Source organism: Ascidia mentula, chromosome 4 (assembly GCF_947561715.1).
Source record: "Ascidia mentula chromosome 4, kaAscMent1.1, whole genome shotgun sequence".
NCBI classification, from domain to species: domain Eukaryota; kingdom Metazoa; phylum Chordata; class Ascidiacea; order Phlebobranchia; family Ascidiidae; genus Ascidia; species Ascidia mentula.
In genome coordinates this window covers 13149149-13167918 of record NC_138569.1, presented here as the reverse complement: position 1 = coordinate 13167918, position 18770 = coordinate 13149149, and the positions used below count along the sequence as shown (strand labels likewise).

The 18770-nt window shown below is 40.1% G+C and overlaps 2 protein-coding genes across 4 annotated transcripts in view; both read right to left on the bottom strand.

Annotated features, from left to right (window-relative positions):
- The window catches only part of LOC145899293 (inositol hexakisphosphate and diphosphoinositol-pentakisphosphate kinase 2-like), a 68695-nt gene that overhangs the window by 27473 nt on the left and 22452 nt on the right, over nt 1–18770 (bottom strand). The window lies entirely within an intron of this gene.
- On the bottom strand, nt 138–17003 carry LOC145897589 (EH domain-binding protein 1-like). Of its 3 annotated transcripts, none has more exons than XM_082985940.1 (25): nt 16820–17003; nt 16690–16747; nt 16278–16433; nt 16020–16201; nt 15655–15758; nt 15426–15593; nt 15171–15267; nt 15008–15090; nt 14793–14869; nt 13705–13883; nt 13598–13646; nt 13412–13546; nt 12517–13296; nt 12305–12430; nt 12170–12244; nt 10816–10984; nt 10197–10697; nt 10059–10139; nt 9899–10000; nt 9681–9787; nt 9436–9532; nt 4676–4781; nt 3967–4040; nt 909–1023; nt 138–840 (listed from the first exon to the last, which is right to left on the bottom strand). In XM_082985940.1, the coding sequence occupies exons 1-25, from the start codon at nt 16912–16914 to the stop codon at nt 750–752; spliced, it is 3807 nt and encodes a 1268-aa protein (XP_082842066.1). In that variant the 5' UTR covers nt 16915–17003; the 3' UTR covers nt 138–749. The 3 variants fall into 3 exon arrangements, with proteins under 3 accessions (XP_082842066.1, XP_082842067.1, XP_082842068.1); XM_082985941.1 differs by having other exon boundaries at nt 15171–15255; XM_082985942.1 differs by having other exon boundaries at nt 16894–16979.

Genomic DNA, 18770 nt, shown 5'->3' with positions numbered 1-18770 from the left:
CGTTATGACAGTCTTGCTTGGTTAATAATAAAACGCCTGTCAAGTTTCCGTACTACTTTTCACTTGAATCTTGCAAGGTTTGAATACGGCTCTACTTCTTAAAGTAATCAACATCTTGTCGAGAAAAAAATGGCATTAGTTTATTGTCGGCCATATCGTGGGGAGAGCAACAAAATATAAACAATTTTAACTCGCGAGTTACACTGACAATCCATGCACATAACACAAAAAGTTGCAAACAAGCCAGATAAAATCGGCTACTATTTTACGCGTGTGAGAGGTCAATCACAATAAGAAAAGGAACAAATAAGTATAAAGTACAAATCAAAACAGCCAGATTTTCCCGCACTTTTAACATTCATCTGCAAAAACGTCCCAAGGAATAAATTACGCGGTAATGCCTTTGGAGAGAAAAAACACTGCTTAGGAAATTTGCAAACTAACAGAAAAGAAGTGATTAAGGAAGAAATAAATTGCACTTATATTGGCTTGTTGTCGTTGGTGGGACAGGCACAAGCAAAACGAAACAGAACATTTGCACCAGAAAATAGTGGATGCACTTTTGTTGAAGTCCTACAAGTGCATCACATGTTATTGTCATTGCCCATGGCAGAGACATGTTACAAAGACGAAAACAAAATCGCAACGACTTTGCTCATTTACATTTTGGCAAGAAATGTAAAATTGGATGAAATTAAGTTGAAAGAGGCCTCATGTTGAGCAGCAACCACAGCTAAACCACCCACAATTCACATGATAGCGCATTTTTCTTCATCTTTGATTACTTTTGACATATTTTCACCCAAACTGGTTTGAAGTCTTTCCTCTTCTTCCAAAGCCCTGCGGTTAGAACAGCGATTATTGTACATTGCCTCACTGAAAACAAACATCAAAAAAGTTTAGTTTACATTTGTTCTTTTTCATTCATGTCTTCCATTATTCGATTTTTTTCGTTAACAAGTCGGAATTTTTCATCGAGTAATTGTTTTTCTCTCTCTTTTTGCGCCAACGTCTTCATCGCGTCTGAAAAAAATAACATATTTATTGTTTTGAAGCATAGTAAAATTTTTGTGTGTAGGATTTAAAAAACTTGGTGGGTGGTCGTCACCACCGGCCGAAAAATAATCACATATAGTTGCGTCATATTTTACTGCGCAGCGATAAAGAATGATGGATGAGCGAGAATGACCGCTGACAACTTATCGCAAACAAGTTCAAATCATACATGCCGTTACAACATTTAATAGCGGCTACATCATGTCATGTGCAGACCTTACTACACCGCAGTTGGGCCAGTTTAATGACTAATTTACGCTCGGAAATTTAAAGAAGGTGGCAGACATGGGTCGACCAACGCTTGAACGTAGCTATTAGACACTCTGTAACGAAAACCAAGCCACGCCCGCTGAGGTAGGTAATTAAAAGTGCTCATGTATAATTTAGTTTGCGCACATATTTACAAGAAGAGCGAACGGCGATGCAGAGTCAAAGACGATCTCAATGGAGGTAGCACACGAACTGACCGCAAAACGCTCGGTCGAAAATGCCCACGCCCGAGCGGCGCTTTCGTAGAACTACAATTACACGCTGAAGAACAATGGGACGCGTATACAAATCCGGCCTTCATCCAAAGACAATACGGCTAAGTGGCGCTCACTCGAGAAAGTCACTTGGCGGTTATTAAAGCAGGAATTTACCCAAAGACTTGCAACACGTCCAGTTGATCGTCCAACAACCCGAGATCAGCACAATTGCAAAGATCGACATGACGGTCGAATTGTTCTGAATATTATTGCGTAATCACATCGCAGGTTAATCAGACATGCTACAAGCGTGTTTAGATAACTGACTTGTCTGTATTTCTGGACCAAATAATCAGCGATTAAGCATTCCGTGGCGTTGTTTGGCAGTAAACTGCGGCGGCAAACCCGACACGACGAGGCGATTCATCGACCAAACATAAACAAACAACGGCGATATACATATCGGAGCGTTTGTTTATGTATAAAATAAGCCCATGGCGGCGGGGCGAAGACAGCGTGGTGCACACGACCACGAGCTACCCAGAAGCGAACATGAACAAGCGAAAAACATTTCCAGGAAACGAGCAAGGCAGCGGATGCGCATATTTGCGAGGACGGAGACGCCGACAGCACAGAGTTCTTTTTAACAATAATTCGATTTATAATTAACTTAAGAAAATCTACACACTTCATAAAATATAATGTTTGTTGAGACAAATTTCGGACTTTACCTCAAATACGGATATGATAAAATTGATTTTCCCTTTGTTATCAAGTTGAGCAGGCCAATTTAGTCATCACATCAGTAAACGGTAATGATTAAACTTAGTGATGACGTCGTGTTTGTGACATAGCAATGACCAAGCAGGTATGACGTTAGTGCCAGGAAGAGCCGTCACTCGACAAGCTAGACTGACAGCAAACGACCGTCAATTTGTGTTGAAACACTGAAATTCGCATTTTCACTACAAACAAGCGAGAAATCCTATAATCTTTATAGCAGGACTGGAATGAAAAGAGCGAATCGTTGTCATTAACACTGGTGCGCAGATTTAATCGCGATCGTAGACGCGCGACACCAACCGTTAACAAGTAGATTAACCCAAGACAACGCACATCATTCCGCCACCTTTGGGCGTTTATATATGGCAAGTGTACACAGATGAGTTGCAAGATCGATTAGATAGCTTTGATCTCAAAAATGTAATCCGATTTTTGCCACCATGACCGATTCACACGGACGAAACATCGAGGGTTGACATTTCCCAGTAAAGCACGCTTGTCGGCGTTACCCAATTTCGAAACTTTGGTTTAACCTCGGCACCAGTGGCAAGATGTCTTCCACGCAGCCCAAAGTCGATAGCAAAAAAATATAATACATTTAACATCAACTGTGGAAAATGTCGTTGGTAAACCAGGCACAAGAAAACGTAGGCTGGCGGGCGGTCAGGTTGCGTCGGACCTAACTATGAGTCCAATTTATTTTCTTTATGAAAAATACAACAAAACTATATATGCAAGTTATTGTTATAGGATGTATTTTCTACGTATGTACTTGATTTCGACGGAAAAAATATATCCGAGTGTTTTTAAGTGTTGCTGTTGTTTGTCGAAATAGGGCAATACGACCGTTTTTAGTTAGTTTCGTTTGCAACTCCCATTCACAAAAACTGCGACAAAAGCAACTTGGCCAAAGTCTAGTGATGGAAATCATGGTAAACGGATGCCACAAGCTTTATCCACTCCACATCTACACGCGTCTAATCCTGTTTATGGACAGATTAACGTTTTTCAATCCGCACGAACGAAAAAGCCTGAGTCTAGTGGAAATCCTTCCTTGTGCGGTACAAGCAACGACATGAAAAAATGAATTTTTGAGGAGCGCGTTTGAAGTCACGTTGGACGCAGTTTGCATCGTAGCTCTGTTGCTTATAAACAATGAGGTTTCGCTTGCGACGCCGGCTTAACTCTCCACTAAGTACTTAAAGTGTGTTTAAGCGACGATGCGGACGAGATATATTTATCAACGGTGTGTTTAGTAAAGGCTCGGCGTTGGCAAGGCCGGCGACACGCGTTGAGATTTAATTAAGCGAACGAACAACCTACAATCCTCCTTAAACAATAAACATGTCAACCTTGGCGCATATCCCCCAGCATGGTGGCTTGAAAAAAGGCTCTATTTTCGGAGCCGATTTCATTCCACAACATCGAGCGCAAAATGCCGACAAGCTTCTTTGCGCTCTGCCATAAGCGTTTTCCAATTAGAATTAAATTTTCAATTTGGGGCTGATGGGAGTGGGAGGGATCGATGTTATTGATTCGAAGTGAACCATGAGTGAATGACATAACAGATAAAATTAACCGGGTTCCAATGTTACTGTATAACAAAGTTCATTTTATAAGCACAAGTTTTCAGACAAAGTCCGCCATTTAACGTAGTTACCTTCAATTTCCATGAGAGGAATAAGTTCATCATGTATCTTATCCACCTTCTCCAGTATTTCCTGCTCTTCTTCCCTGCAACAACAACAAGGCCGTTTCTACTGTTATTATGTGTTGTTGACGTAAACGTATTCAGTAAAAGCACGCTACATTCTTTTGATGTAGAGAAGGGCGATTTACACGACATACAACATACGTAGAGGAGCTCCACCTTTCACCTCACATCGTCAAAACTACGCGGGTCGTCCACGCTTTACGATTTTCTCCACTCAGCGGCGTGGATTTGATTTCGGTAAATTTGTGCAAATGATTGGTTGCATTGGGAGGAAGGGGAGGTGTTGTCGTTCATGTGGCTGGACTCACGTCCGGCTTAAGGCGAGCAAGTGCGCGACTCGAAGAAGAACAAATAAATAGACAAGCTTTTGTTGTCACGCATGTTGCTGGGACAAGAGCGCAACGTGAGGTTCGCTGGTTATCATATATTATTATTAAACAAAATATAGGAAACGGGATATATGTGGGTCCCTTAAAAAAGAATAACATCTAACTTCTTGCTGTCACGCCATAAAGCGATTAAAATCTTCCCAGAATTCCCGACGGTCTCCATTTAATGTTATAATAAGGGATCAACGCTAGTTTCCCACACAACGATGCAAAAGAACAAATGCATAAAGTTAGCCACGATCTTCGGCATAATGACAAAAACTTACATGAGCGCAAGTTGATCCTGTTGTCGCAAAATTGCGTTCTTTTTATGAACAAGTTGAAACCATTCCTGCATGAGCTGACCCTCCCTCTGCTTGTTGCCTCTGTTGCCTAAAAACAAGCGCAAATGTGTGAAAGAGCAAAACAGTGGAAAGGGGTTCAATACGTCACGTCGCTTCAGATTGTTGGTGTTAGTTGGTCTCGAGTTTTAACAACGTGGACGACCACAATGGGTGTTACGTCACGAAAGATAAGGGTATAGCAGGGCAAGTCAACAAGCGTGGGAAATAAAGAGCGTTCACCCAGAAGATGGAAACATAATCTGTAGAGCACTCATTTCACTTTTATAGACGAGACTTCTCTCAAATAAACAAATACCAAAATTGTGTAGCAATAAGCATGTGTAACACGAAGCAGAATAAGTTGAGGGACATGTAGTGAATTACACACTTATTTCTTCCAATTGACCCGCCAATCTACGCTAGTATACCCTTAAGAGATGACCGCACTTTGAACAATTGAACAACAGTCAAGCCGAAAACGCACCCCTGTACATAGCGCCATCTACTGATCAAAATTTGATCCGGTGTGTGTACTTCACACAATAAAAAATATCTACAAATTTGAGAGCGCTGACAAACTTTAAGAGGATGGTTACAATTAAGTACAAAACAAAATCCAATTAATATTATGAGCAGCGGAGGTGGGATTCTCCTGATCTTGATCAGACTTGCCACACACATCATATCGCTTACATATAAGTGGGGTGGTAATATAAATGCATGACGGAATCGGTTAAACATCGATATGGTGGCGATGTTAGAAGATTTGCCAAACCACCGATTGTTCCTTGTCACGCGATCACGAATATTTTAAATTATTTTAAACATGCAAATTTACCACAGACACAAATAAAAAAACTAAAGGAAATAACGAGAATTCGAATTTGTGTCATTTTTTATTTTGATGTTTCCTTTGGAAGTTTCCGAGGTAATCGTAGTGTTTTGGGTATCCGCATTTTCCTAACACACTGTAACCAAGAAACAAGGGAATGCAATCGAAAAAATGAAAAACACCTTACAATTAAGAGAAAATGTAGATACGCTCACTTGAGTGAGTGACAGTTAACCCTCAAAGAGTCAACGAGTGGCGGCCATTCCAAAACGACAAGACTCGAAAATGTTTGAAGAATGCCGGAATAACATGAGGCCACCCACACTGGCGCCAAACCCTAACACCATTTCTACACGGCTAGCGATTATTTAATAGTTGGGCGGAGACGAACTGGACGGGAATAAAAAGTGGAAACGACAGACGGCAGCTGCTACACCAACAAACCATTGTACTGTTGTCAGAACAAACTGAAGCCCTTCCTTGTCTCTGGCCGTGTCGGTAGGATAACACCACAACACTAAATCGAACAAGCAAATCTGTGCGTGTCATTTACGTGCAACGTGGCAATGTGTGGCACGTACGAGCTAGTCGAAATTGAAAGCAGAAAGGAGTTTTGGTGCATTCGCGTTTCGACTCTTGTCAAAATAAATCACGGACCCCGTCGGCGTGTCGATTGTATGCGCCAACCGATTGAAAGGTAAGCGACGTGACGTGAAATCCGAAAGTCAAACGATAAGTTTTTTGAGAGAAACAAGACCACCCGGGGGGAATCGGAATAATTCTTTCCACAAATTCGTTTCCGTCGGGATTGTAACGTCTCTTCTATCAGTCAACATCCATTTTGAAATTACACAGAAATATTTTTCTGTTAATTTTTTTATGATTTGTTGATCTTATGCATGGTGTGGACTTAATCAGTGATAACGGTAATGTTTAACGACAAAACAAACAATGTCAGCGGCGCAAATATTTTGGGGGGGTAAAGACATATTTTTCTTCTTTGCCATACTTTCAACATGTTTGTAAGGGCAGTGGAAGAACGTGATAACCGCTGTGACCAATTCGTTTCAAGCTAACTTCCCCATTACGCACATGGAAAGACCGGCGACAAGGAGCAATGTAAGCATGATTCACGCGGCGAAAACTGTGCCGTCCCGAGCAAATTCCGTGGGTAGCGGGGTCGGCGGCGTTTGGTCAATGTAGGCGGTCGCTCAACGCCCGGGTCGGCCATATTGTATGCCGACGATAGCATCGAATCAGCGTAAACAGTACGCGAGATGAAACGTGAAACAACCGAAAATGATTCGCGGAACGTTTGTACAACAAACAACTAGCAGTGTGGTGGATTTGGAAGCAAAGCGAAGTTCGCGAAAATACTAGATTAAGAGGGATCAACGGCACGTGGGTCTTAATCTCCTATCAAGATCAAAACACCATTGAAAGTGTTGCAATTCGTTTGGTAAGGAGAAATGTCCACTTATCTCAATGAAAACTTCTTTAAAAACCATGAAAGGTGCTACTTACATTGCTCACATTTTGCAGGTTAAAACTTGAGCAACTAACTTTGAAAGGGGGTCGGCTAATTACAAAACCATGTTCTTTGGAACAATCTATGAAAATGGCCGACAAGCAACTTGCCACTATCTGACATTATCTCGTGATGGGGAATGGAGGGAGACGACGTTTAAATGAAAATTAGTGGGGGGAAAGGCATGCGCCCATTTCAGAACGTCGTCAATATAACTCAACTCTGTTTACTAGTCTAAAAAACTTTTGTCTTTACTTAGCTTATGTAAAAGTGTTGTAATACCATCACACAATTCGTGCAATCATATTTTTGGTAGTGTTGGCCTTCATAAACAATATTGGAGGAAATGTGAATACTCAACTACGGTTAATCCCGCCAATATCGCCTATCATACTTTCACCGTAACTTCATATGTGCGCGCCGCTTATTTGCCATGCAACCTACACCGAAATCGGTTCTGACCTTTCGGTATGAGGAGTGGTATTGTGAGCAGTACAGTAGAAAATTAAAACTGGTAAACGTCAAGAGGGCGATTAATGTACGTTGTGGCTCGCGTCCAAACCATCGATAAAAGGTAAAACGTATTGTTTCTGAAATGTGTAATAGCACCTACTTTTATTCAATAGCTGAAAGTCATGTCTAACACCTTGTCACTAGGAAATAAAAGCAATGTTACACATAAGAGTGATTGCGGAGAAAGGGCAGTGGTTCAAGCTCGGGAGACGGAGGAGGGACAAGAATCTCCCTAATCCTGACTGACACGAGGTCGACCTTGTGGCTGACATCGCGCAAGATACCATCGCCAGCGATTTCGCGACAGCCAAGCGCTCGGGTGAGTGTAAGTAAAACCCAGTGCTCTTGTGGGCTGGCACGACGCCGGAAAATAGAAACAGGCTGCGGAGTCCTAAGTGGCGTCAAACACGAAAAAGAAATTTTGGACAATTTGCGTCAAGGCTACTATCTCAGGCGAGGAAAAATGCCCTTCTCTATCCAATTTGAGCGGCATGCAATTGAAATTTCGTAGGGTACGAAAAGCGACCCAACCTAACAATTGCACTCCGGCGGGCAACGTTTCATCAGGCAAACTATCAGCAGAAAAATTGACATCAAAAGACTTTTTATACACTCTCCGAATACACAAGATACTTACATTTTTCAAGTGTCGGCCATTTTGTTTATGCTTTACTGGGTTTGATTATGGTTCACAATTTTACAGACACTTTCCTTTTTACTCTTCCTGTCTGTCTTTTTTCATAAGATATTTTGTTTCGCGCTACATAAATCCTTTACAAGTGTAGTCCATTTTTCGGCAGCTCCTCAACATGCAAAACAAGCACACACCCCACGCCTTGTTGAGTTGAACACTAACGTGCCAGCCACAAAGGCGAAGACATATAAAGGACAGTTAGTTACGGGAAGGGGGATTTAGGAGCAAAAGCAGATCGACGGAGCCGATTATAATTTTCAAGGAAAACCACCTAAATCCGATCAAGGATTTTCAAGGCAGCCAGGCGACGATTTGGATAAGGCGCGCTCTATAACAATACAAAGAGGCACGGATGTGCTTAAAACGACCCAAACCGTCGTATTAACGTCCCAGAGAGCGCGGCATTAAACTGCTACAGGTGTCCGGAGGGAGATAGAGAACATAGATAGGGGAGGCTTAGAGCAGCTACATGTCACCAATAATGAGATCAGGAATGAGTTTCGGGTTTACTTCCCCAGCTCTGTAAGAAAACTATCACCGCATAATCCACGTGCCTAAAACTAAATGCATCATCTTGTTTTCGGGAAATGAAACGAAGCCAATGCAAATCTGTGGAACAGGATTATAAGGCACAACTCAATTTGGGTGAAAAACGACAGCATGTCCCGCCACTGCCGGCCAGCACTGGCAACTCAATAATGCATTAAAGAAAAAAGCGGGGGGCAGCCAATTAAAACTGTCCAGTTCTAATTAAGGAAAACGTTTAAAGCCGCAAAGGGATCGGGAGAGATTACCGAAACTGAATCGCCTACTTTTGTCGCGGGATTAGTTCGTATAACGTTACAAGATTAGCGTAAAAATTTAATGAAGTTGAATATGAAAGTGCTTGCAATCGAATGGTGGGCAGATGGTAAACATACCCAACTACACCTGTAGCTTACGATAACGAAACTATACAGTTAAGCACAACTTCAGAAAAATGTAAGTGGTAATATCATAAAGCAACAAGGACCAAACCATTTAAAAAAACTTCAAACACAATTTAAGTTCTTTTTTTTAAACTGGAATGTTTTTTAATATTCTTGGACTTGAAAGGCGTTTTCAGAGACGCAAAATAATCACCATAAAATACCAACCAAGATTTTTCAAGTCCTGCAGTTCCATTTGGACTTCAAGAGATCGTTCCTCTACAACTCGTTGTTCCTTTTCCAAGGCAATACGTTGATTCTCCAACTGCACCGATAAAGGCTTATCTTTGTAACGCTTATCTTTGCCTTACCTCAATAAATAACAACCTTAGACTGTATATTTTAATTGAAAGAAAATATACAGTCGAACTATATTGTAAATAAAATTACTAAACAAAATAATTTGCTGTTACCTCGCTTACAACGTCTTGATTTGGATCGTCAGACGTTGACTTCCTAAGTAAGGCAGTACTTAACCTTTTGTGCAGTCCAGATGTGCTTGCGACCGAGAGACGTTCAACTAAAAAACATTGATAATAATATAGACATACATGCCATTAGCGTCGCTTCAAAAATCTAGTCTGGTTTGGTTATAATTTGAGTAGAAAACATTTGTTAGGGGTCTACTGACCCAGTGATGCGGCTGTGGTCTTTCTTCGCCTTTCAACTTGCTCAACAGGAACATACGTGTTCACACTGTCGCTGGACGGTAGAATGGATTCTGAGTCTCCATCTGCAATGCAGTTTCAACGTTATTGTCATGACAGACAAACACTAACAACTTTATTTACTTAAGTTTTCCATAGAATCTGTAATTTCTTTTCTCTTCGGCCTTTCCACGTGTTGACCGTTTCTGCCGTTCACCAGACAACCTAAACATATTTAATCATAAACTCTTGTCACAAACCACACCATGCAACGTCCACTACCTTCAATGGATGGAATCGTGTCGTTTGTCATTATGTCAATATTTTCTTGTTGAGATGCCACTTCCTTATTATTTCGTAACGACACATTATTTTCTTCATCTTGATGTAAGGATTCTGAATCAGGGACAAAGATCTGTTGGAAGGATTCCTCCTTAGAATCCACAAATGGGTTTTGCGGTAGCTGATGGGAAATATCGGTCTCAAAAGGCTCTTTAGCGCTCACAGTGGCGACATTGTTGGTGTGGAACAAAGATTCGATCGTAGTCATTTTCTCACAAAGACTATCGTCTGTATTGTCCCTCGCGTTCGACGATTCGAACCCGCTCGATGCGTCGCTCTTCGAAGCAGAAAGCTTGCTGTCGTCGTGCAATTTTACAACCGTATCAGATTCCGATGCAGGCACGTCGAGGGCTCGCGCGCCGTCAGACATCCGTCCGTCACCCGTTTGTCGCTTTGTTGACGATCCCTCCACGCTCCACTGGTCGCTGACGGACGCCGACGCTGGAAATACGATGACAGTCAAATAAGGCCGCTGTGCAGCAATACAAACAACCCATTACCAAAAGAACGGGGCAACTACTGCCGTCATCCGATTTACTCAAAAACAAATCAACCTTACACGTTTGTGAGCTTCGGGATGAGTTTGGTTTCTCTGCCTTCTCTGCCTTCTCTGCCTTCTCCACATTTCGCCATTCTTCCGAGTATTTGGGAGTTGTCGAACGACCGAGTGTGGCACGAGCTTCGTCGATCAACTGCTGACTCCTCTCGCTTACTTCGCGTTTGTTATTCTAACATTGTAAGGTTGCATGATTTTCGATGGTGAATTAATTTTTGAAACAGCAACTTGGCAAATATAAATTTAACAAATCGCCGAAAACAAGAATCCAAATAAATCATGCGAAGAAATCGTGCATATTTTAGGTACCGTGGGAAAACGAACTGGCGCTTTCAGATACATAGTTCAAGTTGCAAGAACCGTAGAGTCTAATTAAATAATTCTAGTAATTTTAAACGAGGACGACAGCACATCAAGTCGACGTCAAAGTTTGGGTGCGGGGTGAGAGACAGGTGATACAACAAAAACTCTTCCTGTCCCCTACACCCACTATCAATGGGGTAAAAGTTCGTGAACCCAATGTAATAGGATTAGGGCAATGACCGTGGCAGAAAGCAAACAAACGCTTCAGATGAGGGAACGCGGGTCCCGATGTGCATTAAACCACGCACGTGCGAATATAAAAATATTATTTTCACGCGAAATTAGTGTTAAATTTTAACCGGAAACAATGCATAATTATAAAGACCATATTTTTATATTTTTGTGCTTTTACCCAAAACGCATAAATAAGTGAAACAGTTAAGGCGCAAGCCGCGACGGTAGAGGAGAAACTGAAAACGTGAAACCGAAGAAGTGACCACTTAGTGTCTCCACTCGACCTGATGCAACATAAAACAAACATACACAACCCGTCAAGGGGTAACGGATTATCGGGGGCGTACCAAGGTCATCGCGATACGAATGCTTTAACCCGAATGTTGACACAAACAGGCCGAAATGAATTGATTTTTACCACTGGCCGAAACGCAAACTTTTACGTAGAGATAGTTGCATCGGGGCTAGCCAGGTAAGGGGAAGGGCTGTCATCGGGTAGGGTATCGTCATGCTGCATGCAACGCAAAGGATGGTTGAAGGAATGCGACAAGCGGCGCAGCGGAACGGTTTAATTCTGTGTGACGAACGTAAAGGCGCAGAGGACTTGGGACCACCACAGCGCAAAGCACTTCTCGCGATGGGTGGCTACGCCCTACTGACACATAGGGATTTACTGAATACGCACAACTGCCGTGAGGGTGAAAAGCGGTTGTTGAAATGTTGGACCACCCTCCTGATGTAATTTTTTGGCCACACACTTTTCAGGCCTTTCGAAAAAGTAGGCTAACGGAAAATGGACACAAATTAGCAAAAATCTCACCACATTGACTTGCGACTTGGCCTTCTCTATCAATTCAAGAGTTTTTGCTTTTTTATTTCTTTCCGCTGAAGATTTCTGTAAATAGGCAGGATTTAATTGTTTACAAGAATATTATCGCCAGTAACGTGTTCATACCAGCAATTTGTCAACCGTTTCACGAAGATTGTCAGATGACACATTCTCTTCAACAGGATCCTCTTCATAATTTACTTCGTGCAAGATTTCCTCATCTTCCACCAAACCAACCTTCTTTCCATCAAACTTTAGAGGCATATTAAACAGCACGTTAACAAAAATTATGTCAAAAAACTGTTTTTATAACTGTGTAAGCATGCCATTATACGTACTTCTATGTCATCTTCGGATTTATTTGAGATGGCTGCAACGACCTCTACGGAAGGTTGCTCTTTTTCTTCAGATTCGTTAACTTCCACATATTCGGGGTGTGTTTCGTAAAAGGAAGAATCGGATCCGCACTCGATCGCCGAATCTTTGCTAAGTGAGTGTTTGTTAATTATTGATACATTGCTTTCGGATTCCTGAGCTTCCATTTCTTGCAAAGTTACTTTAGTTGATGTGGAGTCGCAGATTACATCCGTACTTACAACCACGTCCGTATTAGTTCGCTTCTCCATTACGCTGGACTGAGGCGTTTCACTTTGAAAAGATGTGGCGTCATACGCAACCTGTTCGCCTTTATTTTCTGTGAGTGCACTCTTAACATCTGTTAAAGTGTTACTGTTTTTTTCCACATTTTTGTAATAGTCCATGGATTCGATATTTGGGTGACTTTTGGGGGCATTTGAATCCACTAGGGGGGGCCCCAGATCATCTGCAAGCAAACTGCCTGAACTATTGTCGTAGCTAAATGTTTTAGAAAGAGAAAGATCGCTCGTCAGTTCACTGGACCTGCGAGGTCCCGGACTAAACTGCTCCGAACAGCTGGCAACGTCGCTTTCAAGGACGTCGTCGAGTTGGGTTGAGAAAACGTCGCATTCGTCTTCTTTCTCCTCAAGGTCGGAGAGAAGTTTGATGCGAGCCATTTCACACAAAGTGCTTGTAGTATGATTACCGCGGTGTATGATGCCTGTCGCGGGAAGTTGAAGACGGCTAACTTGCTCTGGCAACTAAAGCAATATCCAGTATTGGTAATTCAAAAGCAATCTTGAAAGTCAACGGTTAAAACTTTGTGCTCCCCAAATTCGTATATATTTTGTTTCTATCCCTACGTTAGATACCAACCTTTCCGTCGTTTTCTTTTTCATAATAGTCGCGAATTCCAGTTAAAAATGATATGAGATTGTTTTTCTCAGATAAATATGACGGTGTCAAACCAACCACGCCAGGTAAACGCATTGAGGTAAAACCATCCACGGCCTAAAGGAGTTTCATTTAAGCAAAAGTTTAAAAACTTATTCAAACACGTACTTTTCTTATATTCTGCTTCCCATCCAGGGACGTTAAGGTATTGTAGTCACTGCGGCGAAACAGAAATTATTGATTCCTTTACTTTGTAATAAGCAATTGTAACTTACATTAGATCAGGCCTGTAATAATGAAGGATGGCACACAGCGCGAGGCCGTTGCGCCAGGACGTGGTAAAGTTGGTCACCTTTACTCCTTTATGGCGTTCTGTTACTCTCTGGCACCACCGTAGGATGGATTTTTGTTTGTCAGTGGCCGGCGAGTTGTTGGTGGAGCTGCTTGCTTCAACCTACATCCATTGTGATTAAACAATTAAGAACGTTTCACACTAACAATTACAAATTAAAGAAATAGGCGACATTTTTCACTTTGGCTCGAGTCTATTTAAATCACTTTTTAATGCACAGAATATATTTCGTAAACATAACTGCCATAGAACATAATTAGTAAAGTTTGGATAATAATACTATAATCACATTTATAACAGTTTGAGCGATTAACACAGGTATCTGCAACCCTTGCCATGCATATCATGGTTGACATGCGAGGTGGTTATTAATGACAGATCAAGTAATTTATAAGTCATATTCCAATTGTGTAATTAAAACAAATAAATTGTTTGTGTCCTCTTGGGCACAGAAAAACTTTGACACACAAAGTGAGAAACATTTTAACTTTATTTATAAACTGATACACTAATAGATTGATGACCCCTGGAATACTGCCAACATCAGTTAGTGCCCATATTCAATTAAACTGCGACAATCTTCAGGGTTCGAATTAGCAGTTCGAAATTCGCAAATTTTGGAGTTGTTGCGAACCGATTTTGGAATTATTGCGACGCAACATGAATCAGATTACAAGGCGCCTCATCCTTCTTTACCTATTCATTCGTACACGCAACAAGCGCTGATGCAAACAACGTTGTTAACTTTTCTTCGCAATGTCAACGACTATTTTCTTTTAATCCCCGTATTTTTTCAAGCCTTTTTTGCGCAATGAATACTTACGGAAGTCAACGATGGCAATGTAAACAAATATTGATTCAACGAGTTTAAAGTGCAATGCACAATCGCGTACTAAGCAAAATTAAAGTATTGGGATTAGGTTGTAACGTTTTTGCATACGTTTCTTGCCGCTTTTTCGAACCCTGATCTTATGTTAATAATTCTGCCCAATGGTATGTCAAATATGGCACCTCAACAGTTTGGTGAAGAAAATTAACTGATGGTCGCAGTCTGTGTTTCTGTTTGGGAGTTGATGCTTGAGAAGAAGCTGTGTTAAAACCAAAGCCATTATTGTTTTACCAGAGTGACAAAAACACTTTCACATTGGTAAATAATTACACAAAATTATGACTAACAACAAATAATGCAAAGCAAATTTACTACTGTATTTATTTCTCAGAATTACCAGCATCAGATGAGCAGCTTTGCCTCTTCTCTGCATTTATAAATAAAGCATCAGAAGAAATATTTTCATCCAACTGTCCAAGTCTAAAAAAAGAGGCAATAATATAATATGCATAAATAGGTTAAAATCCCATGTGCAATAAATTATTCATTATATAACAGACCTTTTATTTTGTGAAGTAGATTCATGACTGGTTGAAGTGTGCTCTGATTGAGCACTGCTGCTGCTTGTTTGTCGACTACGCTCTGCTAGAGGTTGCGCTTTAAAAACAATATCAAACATACATACTTAAGAATGCTGTTAAAGTTTGGCTGAGAACAAAAAATATCTGTGCCAATTATAAAGAAATACATACGTGTTTATACCATATATATATATATATATATATGTACTATCTACTAAAGCTACAATATTTTACCTCCAATAGTGCCAACATGATTTGTTCTAAACACAGAATCAGGCAGATCACCCATTGATTGATTCAATGATTCTATTTTCTGAGTCAGATCATGCAACTCATTTTGAGCCTGCAATGAATTGGCATTGCTATGTCCTCCGACAGTGCTGGCACAGGAACTACCTTCAACTATAAAAATATTAAATATGAGAAACTAATAAATAAGTGATATGTTTATTATTTAAGTAACCATCTATATCATCTAGATCTCCAATATCTGCAATATCAATATTTCCAAGTGCGATTGTATCTTCACTGGTCGTGCTTCCTGCCATTGAAACAAGATCAGAATCACTGGAAACAAAAAACCTTGTTTAGAATAATTTTTTTAAGTCAAAATTAACAGATAAAAGATTACTTTATCAGACTCCCCTAACAAATTCTATTTGAATAATCAACACTGATGAATTCTAGAAGTAGGCGAAATATAGATATATCAAACAACCTAGTACGACGGAAGACTTAGGATGTTACACCAAAGTTGTCAACATAATTAACATTACCATACTAAGATAGGGAGTAATAGTACAATAAAGGCTTGTCAAAAAGTCTTACGTAGCAATTCCTTCTGACATAAAAATGCATGTCATAGTAAATGTTAATCTTGCTGACACAAGTTTGTTTGTAAGAGGTTTAAGTTTCAAATCTAACTGCTGAGGAGAAGGAATATCCATGACATACTGCGACATTTCAACCCTTGCTGTTGCAACAGCTTTTCGTTTTCCATTTTGTGCCTCCTGCAACCACATTTGGATATAAATTATGTTTAGCCCATATTCATATGATTTATCACAATATAAAAATGTTTCTTACATTTTCTATGACAAACACCCATTCTTTTGGTTCAAATCCACTACTATGTTGATCATAGAAAAAAGTAACATTGATATCAAGTGATTCCTGATTGTGGGCAGTCCACTTGACAGCTCCTTTATATGGATTCTCTATGCTGGGTCTCCAGCTTTGAGCCTGTACAGTTTTGCAAACCAAGCTGTAAGTTATCACATGTAAACAAAATGGCATTGGGTGTAAATAAAAAGATATGTTTATTCCAGATTGGAGAGTTAGTAATTTGTTCTTTTTCGAATGTCGATTGTGGATAAAATTGTTGAAATTTGCGCAGTGGATATATCTTCCGAGCACCTCATATTTTTCAGTCGGGTATTAATTAATCCTACATAACTGCTTGGCACAATCAGGCATTTTTAACCCCAAACAAACTTACCTTCCCTGAAATCCGTTTCTTTCTTCTCATGCAAACAACTGCCAACTTGAAAGGTTGCCTGCAATGTTGCATTAAAGAAATATCTTCAAAAGTAGTATGTGGCAAACAATTCAATAATACAATGTTTTACCATGACTTTGTTCCTTGCACATCCAGTTCATTAAGTGAAGCAATAAATCTATAACGGAAGGCTTTTTTACCCACATTTTTTAATTTCCGTAACATGTTTAGTATCCATCCATGCACAGAACACAAAACAACAAACTGTTTGTAATCTACAACCCTCTCTTCAAAATCCTACTTGATTGCAGAATAAGCCTAAACATAAACACAACATGATTACTAAATAGCCAAACTATATAATGTACGTTTCTCGCTATAAATCACAAAAAAACGGATCTAATTGACTTTTATGTTGCCATTTGATATCCATAATTCACAAAATTAGAAAAGTTGTTACGCATCACAGCCTTTTACGGACAGGAGATTGTTTTTTTTTAAATTGTTTTTTTTTACGGTATACACAAGTAAAGTGACAATGCTGTCGACACTCACTTATGCGGTAAAAAATAATTACAATGAGGAAAGTTCGTTAAATTAAAAAAAAATTCGGAGCGAATGTTTAATTTATGTTTACACCAATGTAAGTACAAAGATATTAATGAGAAGAAGAACGTAATGAACTATCCTTGTTTCGACAAAATGGCATCAGTAACTTGACCACAAAAAAATCATCCACCACGAGAAAACATGCCTGAACCAGAAGAAGCGGAATCAGTGGAATAATTTCAATCCAACTTTATTTTGCGCAAAACATTACTACGCATGTGAGAAAATAAAAAAAATAAATATAAAATGGTAGGTGCACCCATAAGACCACAAAGATGGGCAGGGTGACCATTCTCACATCTGTGCTTATTCGTTTATAAAATATACATTGTTGGTTAGGGGGAGACCCGGGATCGCTCGGACGGTTTTTGGAAAATTCCTCATATTTTTTTAAAATTATGAATTACATTCTTGAATTTTATTTTGTTGTAACTAGTAAAGCTCATTCAGTTCATTTTTTAAACCGGTAAGCTGAGTATCGTCTTGACGGAGACATGTTCGAATGCGTGCAGTGCCAAAGGTATAGCCTACTCAATTAAGTGTGCTTGTAAAACCGTAAATGTTGTGTCAAAGTCCCCGTTGCGGATTGCATGTAACAATTAAAATAGCATCTGTAAATGCAGAATAATTAGTTGTAGGTACTTGTAAAAAGATATCGGCACGCCAAATTAGCCCCAGTCGTCCTTACCGTTGCGGTTGTGGCAAGGAATACGAATGGGACATGGAACTCGGAGTAAATCGAACATAGGAATATCAACGGAGTATTTTAAACACAAGTCGTGGTTCTTAACGTCTTTTCGCAAAATGTACGCGGTTTAAGCAACACAATAAAACGCAAATCGATTTTTCAATATTTTCGAACTAAAAAATGTAACATTGCCTTCTTGCAGGAAACGCTTAGCAGTATTAATAAAGTCAAGTTGTGGGAAATGGAATGGGGGGGGGGGTCGCAACATGCAAATATCGTTCGAGTAGACCAAGATGGCCGATACATAATGGTTGAAATTAGTGATGCACCGAAACAGCTATTTTTATATTCGGCCGAAACCGAATATTCGGCAAAAGTTGCCGAATTAATTCGGCCGAATAAACCGAAACTAATTTTGGTATCCATCTCTTTCAACGCAATAAATTTAAACAAAACATGATGTACTGGATTGGATCTAATCCTATCATACAGCCTTTTTGGCGCTTAAAGAATAACCTCGACTTGTTCCAACTGCTATAACTTGATTTTTGTCATTTCTGTGAAAATAAACAAATGAAACGAACACAATCCTACAGTTTAAACAAGGATTCTAACCTTTTCTAAACTTTGCGTATCACCGTTTTATGCAGTAAAAAAGTTTCGGTTTCGGCCGAATTTTGCAGAAATATTCGGCCGAAACCGAATAATTGCGAAAACCTTAGTTTCGGCCGAATAAATTCGGCAAACCGAACTTTCGGTGCATCCCTAGTTGAAATGTCAAATA

What these genes read in the sequence shown, in the direction of transcription:
- LOC145897589 (XM_082985940.1), bottom strand. Translation starts at nt 16,914, where the DNA reads ATGTTACGGAAATTAAAAAATGTGGGTAAAAAAGCCTTCCGTTATAGA. An exon ending in TCTACTTCACAAAATAAAAG is followed by an intron (nt 15,091 to 15,170) that starts GTCTGTTATATA and finishes CTCTTTTTTTAG; the next exon opens with ACTTGGACAGTTGGATGAAA. An exon ending in AAAAAGAAAACGACGGAAAG is followed by an intron (nt 13,297 to 13,411) that starts GTTGGTATCTAA and finishes ATATTGCTTTAG; the next exon opens with TTGCCAGAGCAAGTTAGCCG.